Genomic DNA, 14,529 nt, shown 5'->3' with positions numbered 1-14,529 from the left:
TAAACTTTATAAATTCTTTTTTTTTTTTTTTTTTTTTTTTTAATTAGAGAAAGAAAACTCTGCGGCTCTGCTAAATAATGTAAAATTAAAAATCAAAACTTAATCCTTAAATTGCTATCACTATATGTGTCTGTACTAAGTCTCTAATTTAATATTCCGTGAAGTCCTCAAAACTATGTTGAAAATGTGGTTAGAGCCTTCATTAGCAACCTAAATAATAACACTCTCGTTTCCTTAAATTCCATTGAAAGTAAAGTAGCTGAGAAGAAACTTAAAACAAAAAAAAAATAAAATTTAAAAAAGTTTTTTAATGAACCATATATTTTCTCTGCATAATAAAACAAAAATAACATGACACCTCTATATATTTTTTATTTGTTTCGATAAAAGTCACACTATAAATTTTTATTTTTTCCATAAAAAGAAAGAAATCTCCCTCATTTTTATTTATGTACTTTTAAATAACTAAATTATATATTATGCGTACTCTTGTTACTTTTTTTATTAAGTTTTGATTTTTTTTTGGTTTGGTCATACTCTTGTTTCCATTTTTGCTTTTAATTTCTTATGAAGTATCAACCGATTAAACCGTTAATGTTTACATTATTTTTTCCTTCTTGTGTTTTACAACTTAAAGAATATATTTTTAATTTTGAAGTACATCTTAAGGTAACAAATAAATCATCTATTCTTGTTTAAAATCTGGGGTTTCTATTTGGGAAGCCTTCTTTTATTACTCCGATTACTATTATTAAAAGTAGACCAGTAAAATACAGACGTTTCTTTTGAACTCTCTCACTCATCCTTGTAAAACTGAAGAGTTTTATATGAATTTAAAAATGCCAGCAAATCAGTAAATAATTGTTTTTAAATTTTTTTTTAAACGGCCTGACTAGTGAAATAAGATATATATGCGCAATTTTCTGAACAAGCACTACAATCTCTTTATCTTTTCAATTTTCAGAGCCAAATAAGGAATTTTATATAACAACGTCTGCATAAGAATTGCAATGAATAACAATGTTTTTAAATTATTTATAAATAATAATCTGTTTCATCTGGTTCTTAGTTAATATGTTCATAGTTACTTTCATGTTCTCATTTCTTTTGTATTATTGATAATTTAAAAAAAAAGTCAGTACAACTCTTTTTATTGTAATTTTATTACCTAACTATATAAAACAAGTGATTTTAGAGGAAAAAATCTAGATCCGTTCGCTACAAAAAAAAATAGGAACAATGTGAGCACAAAGTGTGTAGCGCGAAATAGAAATTGAAAATTTAATAGACATTTTCCTATAAAATTAAAAAATAAAGAGTTTTCATATTTATTATATATATATATTTAATTTTTATAAAAGGCTACCTGTGTTATAGATTCCCATTTTCAAGATCATACCGGGAAATCATCCAGCTGACACCAACCTTCAGTGCAAGAGCCTAGTCTCAAAAAAGTCTTTCAACCATATCAAAAAGCAACGGATAAATAAACCTGTATGACTAGACTACATAAAATCTATCACATAGACAGCCAACTATTTTTTTCGTTTTTATTTATAAACAAATATTCAAATGTAGTTAGCAACTTGAAAAAATAAGTCAGGATATTAGAACTGCATAGCAGAGAATTCTCGAACTTCTACTGGCAACCACATCAGAATTTAATACATTTGTAGTTAGTTACAAATATTGGTTACAGAAATGTTTTAAAAACCTAATAGCTGGTTCCGGGGTTTTCAAATGAGTTAGTTGGCAATTGAAGAACCTACAAAGTTTGTGTTTAAATCTAAGTCAAAGAATGAGAGAGGTCTTGATTACTCATAACAGAACTTATTTGTATTAATAGAAATGTAAATAATCAGCAATTATTAGCAAAGTAGACTTCCTTATTACGTTTTAGATAAAAAAAAAAGGGTAATCTTTGTTAACTGAAAACAAATTTTCAATTTTATAGAACTTTAAAAAAATAATGGACAAATATTTGTTCATCGCCTTTTACAGAGAATATAGTATTAGCAATGTGCACAAACCATTTATGTGAAGTGGAATGAATCCACCAATTCACTTTGCTAACACACGCTTTTCTCAAGCCATTTTGAGGCGAAAAGCAGCAAAGGCATTTCCGGCAAAGCGCGTATAATAATTCCTGAATAAACCTGTTTTAAGGAACCGCGACAAAGGAAGTATAATGTCATAAAGTTGATAAATGAAACGTTAACAAAAAAATAAATTTGTTCATTATTATTACCTAAGAAATTGTGTAGGCAATTATAAGGGGCAACTAACAAATAAAATAGGTAGATAAAATGTAAGATATGAACAAAACCATATTACAATCGTCTTCCTTAAACTGTTTTAAAACGATAGAAGAAAAAAAAAAAAAAATTGAGAAACTGAGGGAACACAGCTCATCTAAAAAGAGATAGCATTCTAATTCACAACAATTCTTCCCTGTAATGCACATGCTCCAACATTCAGTGAAATATAAATTATATCTATTCCAACAATTTAAGGAAATTACATCATTACAGTAAAAGCCTCAGAAACAGATTATATAAAGACAGCCAGCTAGACGCGAACGGCACCTCCACAATCTGTGGCCAGTGCCCTAAGCTACATCAGTTTGCAAAAACTGCTTGCAGTAATGTTTGATTTTTATAAATGTTAAAGCTAAGCTAAAACCTTTGGCATAACAGTCCAAAGTTTGCCCACCTGCATTATTTTCCTTGGGTGACTGTAAGCCATTCATCATACCACGCTTCCCTTCGCCGTATAATACCAACTTTGCTAATAATAAAATAAACAAACATTTTTATAGAGTTTTAAACTTCTTTTTTTTCTTGTGATGTTCTGCTGTCCAACGCTATACTTTCACTGAAACTAACTTTCCGCGAACCAATATTTAATTGACACTTCCTGAATATACCTTTATAAATTGCCAGATTTTCTTAAAAAAGACATACCCTTATTTATTTATTATTTGTTTTTTCTTCTTATTCATTGAAATTGATTCACTATCAAACTCACTTTGATTCAATAATAAAACTAAAGTAGAGAAAATCTTATCTATAACTTTTCTAGTGATGATCGCATCTTATTTACGCTTTATTTTTTTATTTTGACCCTCTATAATTTTAATTTTTTAATAGTAACATTTTTAAAGTTAAGCAAAATCGTGCTCACATTAATATTTTACTTAAAAACATACATTATTTACAACTAAATTTTTTTGCTTGCATTCAGATAAATTACAAAGCGAAAGTGAAAGAAAAACAACCAACAAGACTTTATTTGATTTTTTTTTTTCAATGATGAACTATTTTACTGATTTAAAAGTTCAAAAAAGAAGTTCACCTCATTCATAATCATGTTTTTTAGATTTCCTTCTATTTTATTCATTCGAACTGTTTAAAAAGAAAAAATAATTCTATTTTTGCGGTTACATAATATTTTCCTCAGTAGTATAACTTATCTTTTCAAAATGAAATGTTAAAAAAAGGAATTTTGACAATTTTTCAAAAATTGTATTTAATCCATTTCATAATAAAGGCGAAATAAATCATATAACCGCAATAAAATTATATTTACAACAGCATCTTTTGTTTAATAATAAATTTCATTTATTTATTTTTCGTTTATACTTATTAAATGGCAAAGTATACAAAAATTACTCTATTTAAATGAATTTCTGCATACTTAGCGTACAATTATTAATAAAATATAACAATTAATAATTTTTACACATCATTTAATTTTTATCAATATTTGTTTAAAGCTAGTACATTTTATATATAAGTATATATATTTCTATATTTTGGTGACTTAGATGTGTCCCAATCTTTTTTTATTTTTTTGGGGGGAGGGGGCTTAAAAGAAATAGAACAATCTCAGGTGTGTATTAAATAATTATTTTTTCATTTGGAAAGCATTCAGTTTGTCTAGAAATAACAAATAAAAGAAACCTACAATGAAAACTTGTAGTTTTCAATAATTAATTTTTAAGATTATGAAAATAATCAGCTGAAAATATAAATTAAAGCGGAAGTGGAATAGCAATTAATTCAAGTTAATTTTAGGCATGACTTACAATTATTATTTAATTTAAAGCTCGTCTACATCTCGTCATTGACGCCCAGTCTCTTTCAGAGGCTGCCGCCTCTCGACTAAAGAAAAAGAAAATCTACTACAGGCTGGTAGCTGAATTCGGAAGCGGGATATCCGTGTGACTAAGCCTATTAGCTTCTCTCAATATTAGCTATTTTTAGAGAATATACTTTAGTTAATACGTTCGACAGCGTTAACCGCTCGGATTCATCACGGAAATTTTTACTCAGAGAATTGTAATTTTAAATTAGCGCTAAACGCAGAACGCAGTAGTAGGTTGCAAAGTGACTCGATGTATGGCGAAATAGAATACAAAACACTGCCTAACTTAAAATGAAGAAGTCTTGTGCAATGTATATAGCAAACCGTCATAACTTTCGAAATCATAACTTAACGTACCTGTTTTAACTTCGTAGAAAGAGTACTGTCCACTACAGGGACTTGGCGCCCCTGCAAGGATCTCATTCAAGAAGCACTCAATTCTGACTTCCAACTCTCACGCTAGTTTAAGTGTGCAACTACAGTTTAGGGGACCCACAGGCAAACTTTAGCTCATTAAACGCCTAATTCACTATATCTGCACATTTTGCCTCAACTTATGAATAGGCAAGTTACTGGTGGAAATCATAACAGATCTTTAAGTCGCATTGGACAATAAAGCCACATCCTATAGGAAAATCTATCTAACTGCCGCTAAATCTTAATACTTTTTGCTTAAACAGAAAACTTCGTTTTCACCTAAAATAGACCTTAACAGTCATAAATTGCATGAAATTCGGCACGTTCAAATTTGCAAGCTCAGTTTCTTAAGATGAATCACTTGCTTTAATTAATACATCTAAAACTTCATTGTACATTCCACCTCCACTATAATAATTAAGAGCAACAAATTAAAGGAATAATGAAAACTTTTTTAAAAAATAAAGGTATTTATAGCAATTAAGTTGTTTCAATTCGTACCTATTTTTGTTTTTTTGTTTTTAAGGAAAATGTATTAAATTTTACATTAGCCAAACCTCAGAATATTTGGTATTTTTAAAATTCCAGTTTTGGAAGGAAGTTAAAAATATAAAAATTAAGTGGCAACTTCACCAAAGAACATTTTTCATAATTATTATTATTTAAAATAATATAATTTGTCTCTACCACTGGGTGATTGTTACATGATTTATTTTAAATAATTAAATGTTGAGCTCAAGGATATTCGATCATAAATAAAAACTTTAAGGAGTCATTCCGGGAAAAAGACACGACTTTGCCCTCCTTTTGTAAGGGCTTGGAGGCACTATAAAGAAGAATCTGACGAAATTTAAGTTGATATTTAAGGAATTTATTAGGAATCTTGATTTACCCTTTATGAAGAAGTGGACTAGCATCTTCAACGTCTTGGATTATGAAAATCTGCCTTTTTTTAGCCTAAGAACACGAACCTTATTATTCTGCCACAATTTCAAAACTCACAACCTGCAAGATATGTCTGATACGAGGAAATTGCAAAATGCAAATGAATATTGATATATAACCACAGATTAATCTGCTGTCATCATTTGTCAGCACTAATATAAATATTTTACATGCAGTAAAACTAAGATCTCCCTCCCAGAAATCTATCTATGATGGCATGGTAGCATCTAGTCAATCATGTGATTTTAGACAGGTAAAACGAATGTAATCCACAACCTGGCCTACACAATAGCATTTAAAAAAAATATGTCGCTAAGGCAAACATTGTAAAAGAAAATTTCCGGGGAATTATAAGGCTCTATACCACGTAACGTCTTTAGCGTTAACCTGGGAACGGTTTGAGACTCGACAAGGAACTTAAGAGGCAACGAAGGATAAGCTTCCAACGAGAAACACCATCTATTCACCTCTCTTTCCAGAAAAACTACATTCAATAATTACCTTCAGGTAAATGCCAAATTTACACTAACCAAAAATATAAGTATTGAGTTTCTGCGATATAGAGTTCTTCACAGGATTTCAATGAGACTAATTACTAATTACATAGTTTGACAGTAAAGATCTGAACAAGTAGATCATGTGATTGCGAATGGTTAGCCGACTTTACAGTTAGCCTTATTTTACCGTTTGTCTTAGTAGAACTAAAAGTCAGAGAAGAAGGTGTTCTATTTCGAGTACCAATGCCTGGCAAGATGGCAAGTAACTCTTATTACCAGTAGCAACAGCTGTTATATAAATATATTTGACCTACATCCTGAACTCAAAGTTATGAAAAAATCAAATAAATAAAAATGGTTCATTTCGTGGGGGAAAGATATAAATTCTTTTAAATTGATCAAGTAAAAAGTAAATATTCTCCAAGCTTCTCCGGTGAATTTAAGTACAATAGAAGAAATAATAAAAAATAAAATTGCTTCTTCCAGATAAAGTTTTTAAAAATAATTTGATTACAATTTAATTGAAAATATTTAATATTTTTTAGTTATTTGGAAAATTAATTTAAACGTCAGGAAACTTCTAAAAATTAAAATTGATTAAAATTTAAAATAAAAAAAAAAACAAAAAATAGGTTTCTCTTTCATTTAAACGTAAAAACAATATCAACTAAAAAGTCATCTACAATGAAATTTCTTGTTTTTTATACTCTAATAATAAAATATAATGTTTATACTTTTTTTTTTAATAATGAAAAAATAAATATTACAAGAGTGTTAATTAACAATAATCGTGTGCTACAGTTTTTTCTTAAATATTTAAACAAATAAAAGAAAACTTAGTACTTTACAGTTTACAAAACGTGGCTAGTCATATCAACACTTTTTGCCACATAATAAATATGGTAACAAAACAAAAAATACCCCCAAAAAATTTCATTATTAAAAAAAAACTATTAAATTGTTACATGGCTAAAGAATTCTTTCAATAGGACAAATCCGCTTCTTCATTTTGTTTTTGTTCTTTCATTTTATTTTTTGAGTACTCAAACAAATTATAATCTATACTTAAAAGTGTTATCAGAAAGTAAAAATTAAAAAAATAATAATAGTAAATCGCATAAATTCACAACTCTGTTCCACCAATTTATGGCAACCGTAAAAGGAAGTAAAATGAAATAAAATAAAGAAGAGAAAACAATATCTGTCTGTAAACAGAAACAAACAATACATATTTCTATTAATGCATATATATAGACATTTCTCTACTAAGAATAATAAAATTATTATTTTACTTAATTCTTGGGTCATTTATTTGGTTAAGCCCCATATTTTAGATGCCTTTTAACTTGTGTCATGCGACTGAGAAAGGGATAGCATCCCCTTACATGTCAATGCACGCGTTAAATGAGATGCAAGAAGAGATAGATAGTTACTCATAAGCGCAAGTAATGAACCAATGAATTCACGGCTTGTCTTCATGTGCTTTTCCTGTTTTTTTAATTTTTTTTATGTCCTTATTTGTAGAACGGATGTTATTATTTTATCTTACTGCTTATAAATCTCAAACGAAGCAATATTTACATCAAAACTAACTTAATGATTGAGTATTTATATTTCTTTGTATTTGACCCTAAAAAGTGAATACAATTAACTCTGAAACTTTTTTTTAAAGGATTCTATGAAAAGCTGAAAAAAATTTATAATTTTTTGGAGGAGCACAGACAACACAAAGTTCTAAGGCGATATATGTAAAACTAGGGAACCTAGCAGAATAATAAGAGATGGATTCCAAAATATAACTTGAAAAGCTTAACGATTATTGTACCTTCTTCAGGGCTGGATTTGAATTATACATGTACATCAACATGATGCAGATCGCCGTAGAGGAGCCCGTAATGTCACTTCTAAGCGTGTGCTTTTTGTATTAACTTCTCCTTCTTTTACATTAATCCCTATTATAAAAAGTGTAATTCGAAATTCTGATGTAGAATTCTTGTAAATAATTTGATACTGCCGATTATATTTGATAATATGCCATAAAATCGCATTAAGTAGAGGTATTCGTATAATTAGACGGACAGGTTGCAAAGGAATACGACGTATCCACTATGCGTTCGATGCACGATTCTAAACTTTGTCATTACAAATAAGAGGCAAGAAGAGAATTTAAGTATCAAGCAAATTGAATATTACTTACAAGTACTTATTTTTCCGAAAAAAATAATTTTCAATTCTTTTTGGTGCTTGGTCTAAATTTTTTATTCTAAAATGTTTTTCCTTGTGTATAAAGCATTTTTAAGGTGAAAATTACTTCAAAAAGGGAATATGAATGCATTTTTACATCGAATTTCCTTTCTAAATTGGAGGGCACTTAGTCCTGGAGAACCTTTCAGATTCAACATTTTACTTTACTATTTAAAATTAAATTTATCAGAAAATACACGAGAATTAAAAATAGATAAATTACCACTTTATAGATTATCCAATCCCTGATCTTCTCGCCTTGGTTTTTTAACATCTTCGTCGTCAGTCTCATTGTCTTCGATTCCTCTTTTTATACTAACTATTGATGTATCGTTACCACCTTCGGTTAAGTAAGAATTCCTAAAATTAAAAAACTAAACATTACAAGATAAAATTAAAATATTATAAAAATCTTAGTTTTTCTAAGTTAAAGAGCAATATTTAAAAAAAAAAAAAAAAAAAAAGCACAAGAATTACTTTGAATAACTTAATAAAGATCTGTACAAAGTTATTCCGAACCATTGCCTTTTCAAGTTAATATATTTTTGGCAGGGGAGTGAAGCTTTGAAGTTATAAATATTAAAATCTCCATATTTTAATCGGCCAAATAGTGCCTAGGGGCACATCATCTGATGGTTTCGATCCACATGATACCCGTTTGTTCACAAGGGCAAATGGACAAAGTACATGAGGAAATCATGTCTAGGTATAATATTATGCCACAAATTGGATGTAGCTACTTTCGCAGGAGGGTTTTTGGAAGCGGTTGTTGCAATCTTTCCATCTTGCGTTTTTTGAGTGGACTTCAATTTTCGATTTTAACGTAGAGCACAATTCTTTAACATATATTGATAATGAAAACTGCTCGTCACTAATAAATAAATTAATAAAATAAAAAAATTAGTTGAATCTGCCCCCATGAACTCAGATTTTCATATTTAGTCAAGTTTCTCTTCTTAATTTATATTCTTAAATCCTATTCACGACATTCAATCTCCTGTGGTAAGTTAGAATTGTTAACATTTTTCGGTTACAACTAAGATTTTTTACAGCGACTTACGTGTAATTTGAATAAGTGGCTTGTACAATAACTGGTGCTTGTGAAAAGGCTGGCATTACAGAAGACTGGTCCTCTGAAAGACTGATCAAATTATTGGCTGCTACAGCGGTAGCACCTTAAAAAAAAAAAAAATCCTTTAGAAAAAACAAAATTGACAGGAAATTTTTACATTAAATGGAAAAAGTTTGATGCAAGGGTAACAGGGCTGTCATAGTGTTGATTAGAAGAAGTTATGTATCATGAAGGCGAAACCCTCGTTACATCCACATATCTCTTCCTTATTTCTAGTTGCGAAGCAACAACTCGAGACTCAAAACTGATATTTAATCTAAAAATCACCTATTAATAAGACATTACTTTTTTACATCATACTGTTGGCCAGCAGCATTTATTGAAACACTTAGAAGGCTTTGTCAAGTGATTCTTACATTAATTTCCATTTCAGATTACTTAAATTTATGTCTTGATTAATTCATTAACGCTATTACCTTCTTGACGCGACCTAGGAGACCCAGGTGCAGACTGACTAATAAGACTACCAGCGGGCGAACCCGGAGCAGAAGCTTCTAAAGTTGGTGAACCCTCCCTTGATAAACTTTCTGGAGTCATTAGTCCACTCATGCCCACATGGCTAGGTGATGCCGGTGCGCTCCTGTAGTTAATATTAAAATTACAATAATAATAATAATAATAAACAAAAACAATTACAATAAAAAAAAAATTGTAATTTAGATTGTTAGATCGCTAAATGTTCTAATGTCAGGAGAGTGAGATAAGTGGTTTACATTACCTAGAAGATAAACCGAAAGGAACTCTGAAACATGGAACCCCTCTTTGCCTTCTCCTTCTAAATGCCTGTTCGATAAGTTTGCTTTCCGAAGCTTGATCTATTTTCCAAAATGAACCTTTACCTGGTTCTTCCTGAGACCTTGGCACTTTTATAAAGTAACGATTGAGTGAAAGGTTATGCCGAATGGAATTCTAAAAGAAAATACCAAGGAAATGTTTTTAACTTTCCAAACCTTAAAATTAAACTATAAAAAAGTAGATAATTTAAATATTCACCTGCCACCCTTTATCAGCTGTTCTATAATAAGGGTAATTTTTCGTAATATATGAATATATTCCGCTAAGTGTAAGTTGTTTGTCTGGGGCAGAAGCTACTGCTTGAACTATTAATTGGGCGTATGAATATGGAGGCTTGGAATCGTCCTAAAATCATAAAATAAATAATTATCTAAACTGAATATCTAATAATTGTAGATTGAATTGCTAACTCCAAGGAGATTACTTCTTTTTAGCAAAACGTTTGATTTATAATAATGTAACTTCACCAGTATAAAACAACAGAACTTTACAAAAACAATATAGGAGTGTAAAGTTACATTTAAGAGGAATGTTCATATCACTGGCGTACCCTAAATTTAGACAATAAGTTACTAAACTTTTTCAAGTTTTAGGTCTTCTACATTAAAAATCTATTAACTGGATTCAATTGCGCATGCATTGACACGCATTTTAATGCTCACGTACACTTCTTTATACAAAGAAAAGAACTTGTGCCAGCGAACTAAACTTCATATAAGAATAAAAAAGGAAATCGCCTCAAGTTGAATGAATTTAGGGAGGAAACGTACGTGAATTTAAAGCAAATTTTTTATTTTTAGAGAAAAATATCTTATACTTCACATAGTGCGAAATCGGAACAGTTTCTCAAATAATTTTACGATTATGTTTTTTTATCCATTCTTTGCAGTCATGCTGCCAATCACCAGCCATTAATTTAATTCACACACTAAGTCTAGAAAGATGATTACACAAAATTACAGTTCCACCCTTTAAAAAAAAAGAAAAAAAAATCAAGCCTAATTGTTTAGTTCGTTTAAAAATTTATATCTCACAAGTAGTCACTTGCAATGTGCAGTTATCCTGAGAGCAGTTACTGTCGTATTCAAAAAAACATATTGTTCACGCATGAAGTTTTAAAACTGCATGCATTCTGCCATTTCTCTGCTCTCTTAGATTTTGTTCACTAGCAGAACCTGACTGATTCGTCACTATAACTCTTGAGTCATGGCTAATATGCATGCCCAGAAGGCAAAAAAAAAAACAAACTCTTGAGTCTACAGAGGATCACCATTTATTATTATTACTAACTTGAAGACACTAGTTAAATTAACGATTATTTCAATCAAAAGATCTGGCCAAATTTTCGAATTATGAACGTTGCGAAGTAAATACTGTCAGGAAAAAAATTACTTACATTTCCTCCCAAAATTAATGATATATCAAAAGAATTCAAAGGTCGTGCATTTCAATTAGTATGCCTTGTATTCTTAGAAAATAAGCTACTGATTCATATCATTTTCATTGTTCAAAATTTATTAAATACTTCAAAAATTTACCTTTGGTGGGCTGTAAGTGTCACCCGGTTGACAACCATTACTAGATCGGTATATTTTATTATCTGAATTATTTCCGTCTGATCCATCCAATATATCACTCCTAAACAAAACAGTTGTAATTATTAAACTCTAAGTAATCATTAGCTTGACAAAAAATAATAATAATAATAATAATAATAATAATGATAATGAAGTGTCTGAAATACCATACAAATAAATAATTGTCCGGGAGAACAGTCGTTCAAGGGTTGATCGTCAAAAATTGAATAAATAATAAACTTGCGTATTTACAGCGGACGTCTTTGAATTCATTATTTTAATGTAAGAATTATTTGATACACCCCAGCCAGCGTTGTTTGGTCGGAAAAACTTGGTGGATGAGTAACGCTTTACCCAAGAAGAGGAAGAAAATGGATTTATCCTAAACCCATTTTTTTTTCCAGAATATGCAACTTACACCTCGTCAAGTAAGAACTTACGAAAAACTTAAATACATCATAAATTAATTTTTTCTAAACTAGCTAATTTGCTGTGAGCAACAAGGAAAAATGTATTACACCACAACGCCAAGTATCCCTATCTAGGTAAATACAGTGCGCAGAGCCGCAGTAGTCGCTTTCCAGAGGTCGATAGACCTTAGTGTGTGGAAAACAAAAATTAATAAGGCAATCTTTTTCTGAGTAACTATCATATATATATCCCAAAATCAGCAGTCGAAACTTTCACCTTACCAAGGCAACTGTGCATAGTGTAGTGAGACCTAAAAAAAGACCTACCATAAAACCACTTTAATTAAATATATGATTTAGAACTTCTTAATGTATAATTTAATGAGCCCTGAGAGATTACTGATATTTTAAAGTTGAAAATGTTTCAACGTTACCGAGATATTGCTTACAAAAAATACCCTAAAAATCTTTATTAATTTTTAATGGTATGAGAATCGACTTGGATGATAATTGTGGGTAAAAGGAGGTAATTTCATTATTATCATAAAATGGTAATTAAAGAATATGATGGCAACGATCGCGTAATCGTTTGTTAAAGCAAACCTATGATCACCAAAGCTAGAAAATGCGAAACCTTGATCACGTCACATAAAGTCTGAAAAACACATATTCTAGTCATTAAATATTCTATTTCAGAAGATCTTATTTTCAAACACCATACAATAATACAATCAATTTTAGTAATAAATTGTAATGTAAAATAAGATTAATGTCTCATAGCATATGTAAGTTATGCTTTATATTAAAATTCCCTAAGACCAGGGCCAGATTTAGATGAAAAGAGGCCCTAGGCTATTTCACTTATGAGGCCCTTTTACCTCCCATTTGTCTGTTCAAATCTACACCAATCAGCACTTTATTTATGCAAGAACAAACCAGAGCTTAGTAGCATAAGGCACGTCAATATTTGCCATAGCAATCAGTGAACATATGAACTATACTTAGGTGCAATTTTGTATAAACAAACGAACTGACCCAATGAGCCGAACGCGTTCATCTTAACCAATACATTTTTATGTTTGTCTATTAGTCATATGCGTAGAATTTCTCCTTATTTTCGGTTCAGTGTTTTAGTGTTCACTATTTTTTAGAATAGTGTAATTTTAATTTTGCTAACAATTGAATGTAGGCCTCTCTTGATCTTGAGGCCCTAGGCTGAAGTCTAATTAGCCTATAGGAAAATCCGGCCCTGCCTAAGACTATTTCTTTATAATTTTGGACTTGAAATCTGAACAATGTATACTATAAATTTAGAAATAGATCGTTATCGTTATGGCTATATACAGTAATGATTTATTATTAATAAAATATTAAGATTAAAATTTATTAGATAATTTAGTTTATTAGATTAAAATCTATTAAATGTAGCAATAGTACAATCATGTCATGCCCACATTTATTTTGTGCTAATGCTTTATTGTAACAGTAAATCTTTAAAAAATATCTTAAAAGTTAAAAGTGTGGTTGGTCTGCAGTCTAGACAATATACCTGAATTTATATCAAGCAAGCATCATTAAAGATTGATTAATCAGTTTGGTGAACAGAATTCGATTTCAATTATATTTCTGTATCACACAACACTTGCTGACTGAGTGAGGGAGGTAAAATGGTGTGCATGTATGTACGGTAAAACATTTTTATTTTTGTAAAAATAGAGAAAAAAATAATAATAAAACTTAGGAAGTAATAAGGGGTTGTGTGTGTATGTTTTGAGCATTAGAAAAGTTTTAGAATTGTAAAATTAGAGTTGTATTTTTTTATACGAGGGGGCGTTCGAATTTTAGCAGGAAAACTGAATTGTACCTAGTTCATTAGTACAAGAAAATAATGATTTTATATATAGATTTTTATAATGATAATATGTGATTATCATCACTTAACAAATAATGCGTACATAAGTAAAATCATGAAAACTTTTGATAATAGAAAACATGCAACATGCTCCATATTCATGCTTTTTTGTACGCGTAAGTTTGATACGGAATGAATTAAGAGAGTACCCGAGTAATAGTTAAGTTGGATGGATAGTTAGGTTGATTGCTGTGGTCTTGGTTTGGGCAATGTTTGTATTTTGTATCAGTAGTAAGTCGTCTACATAAACGTGCATAAAATATTACATCGAATTCTTTCATCAATTGTGGAAAGTAACTGTGTCCAAGGTGTTTACAGGCAGTATAGCCGACTTAAGTGGTGTTCCATTTCTTCTTCATTAGCTAGCTAGAAGTTATTATTAAATCTAAGGTATTTTTGTTTGACGGTAGTTGTAAATGTTCAACTTTCAGTTTCTGTTTTATAATATTTAAAG

General features: G+C 29.9%; 1 protein-coding gene across 3 annotated transcripts in view; it reads right to left on the bottom strand.

Annotated features, from left to right (window-relative positions):
• Positions 1 to 779: 779 nt before the first annotated feature.
• Positions 780 to 14,529, bottom strand: part of FoxK (forkhead box K) — a 32,182-nt gene continuing 18,432 nt past the window's right edge. For 2 of the 3 annotated variants that reach the window (XM_074142080.1, XM_074142078.1), the window contains 7 exons: positions 11,715 to 11,814; positions 10,375 to 10,521; positions 10,100 to 10,290; positions 9,798 to 9,961; positions 9,310 to 9,424; positions 8,473 to 8,609; positions 780 to 7,210 (listed from right to left, as the gene is read on the bottom strand). In XM_074142080.1, coding sequence (XP_073998181.1) covers positions 8,477 to 8,609; positions 9,310 to 9,424; positions 9,798 to 9,961; positions 10,100 to 10,290; positions 10,375 to 10,521; positions 11,715 to 11,814 — 850 coding nt within the window. In that variant the 3' untranslated portion in view covers positions 780 to 7,210; positions 8,473 to 8,476. Of the gene's footprint in view, positions 7,211 to 7,240; positions 8,392 to 8,472; positions 8,610 to 9,309; positions 9,425 to 9,797; positions 9,962 to 10,099; positions 10,291 to 10,374; positions 10,522 to 11,714; positions 11,815 to 14,529 lie in introns of those variants that run through there. The other variant, XM_074142079.1, reaches the window with a different exon arrangement.

The sequence above is a fragment of the Rhodnius prolixus genome, unplaced genomic scaffold (genome assembly GCF_049639745.1).
Source record: "Rhodnius prolixus isolate KJV_2025 unplaced genomic scaffold, Rpr scaffold_6, whole genome shotgun sequence".
In the NCBI taxonomy this organism is placed as follows: Eukaryota; Metazoa; Arthropoda; class Insecta; order Hemiptera; family Reduviidae; genus Rhodnius; species Rhodnius prolixus.
Note: the sequence above shows the minus strand (reverse complement) of the source record. Positions and strands in the feature narration are given on the sequence as shown.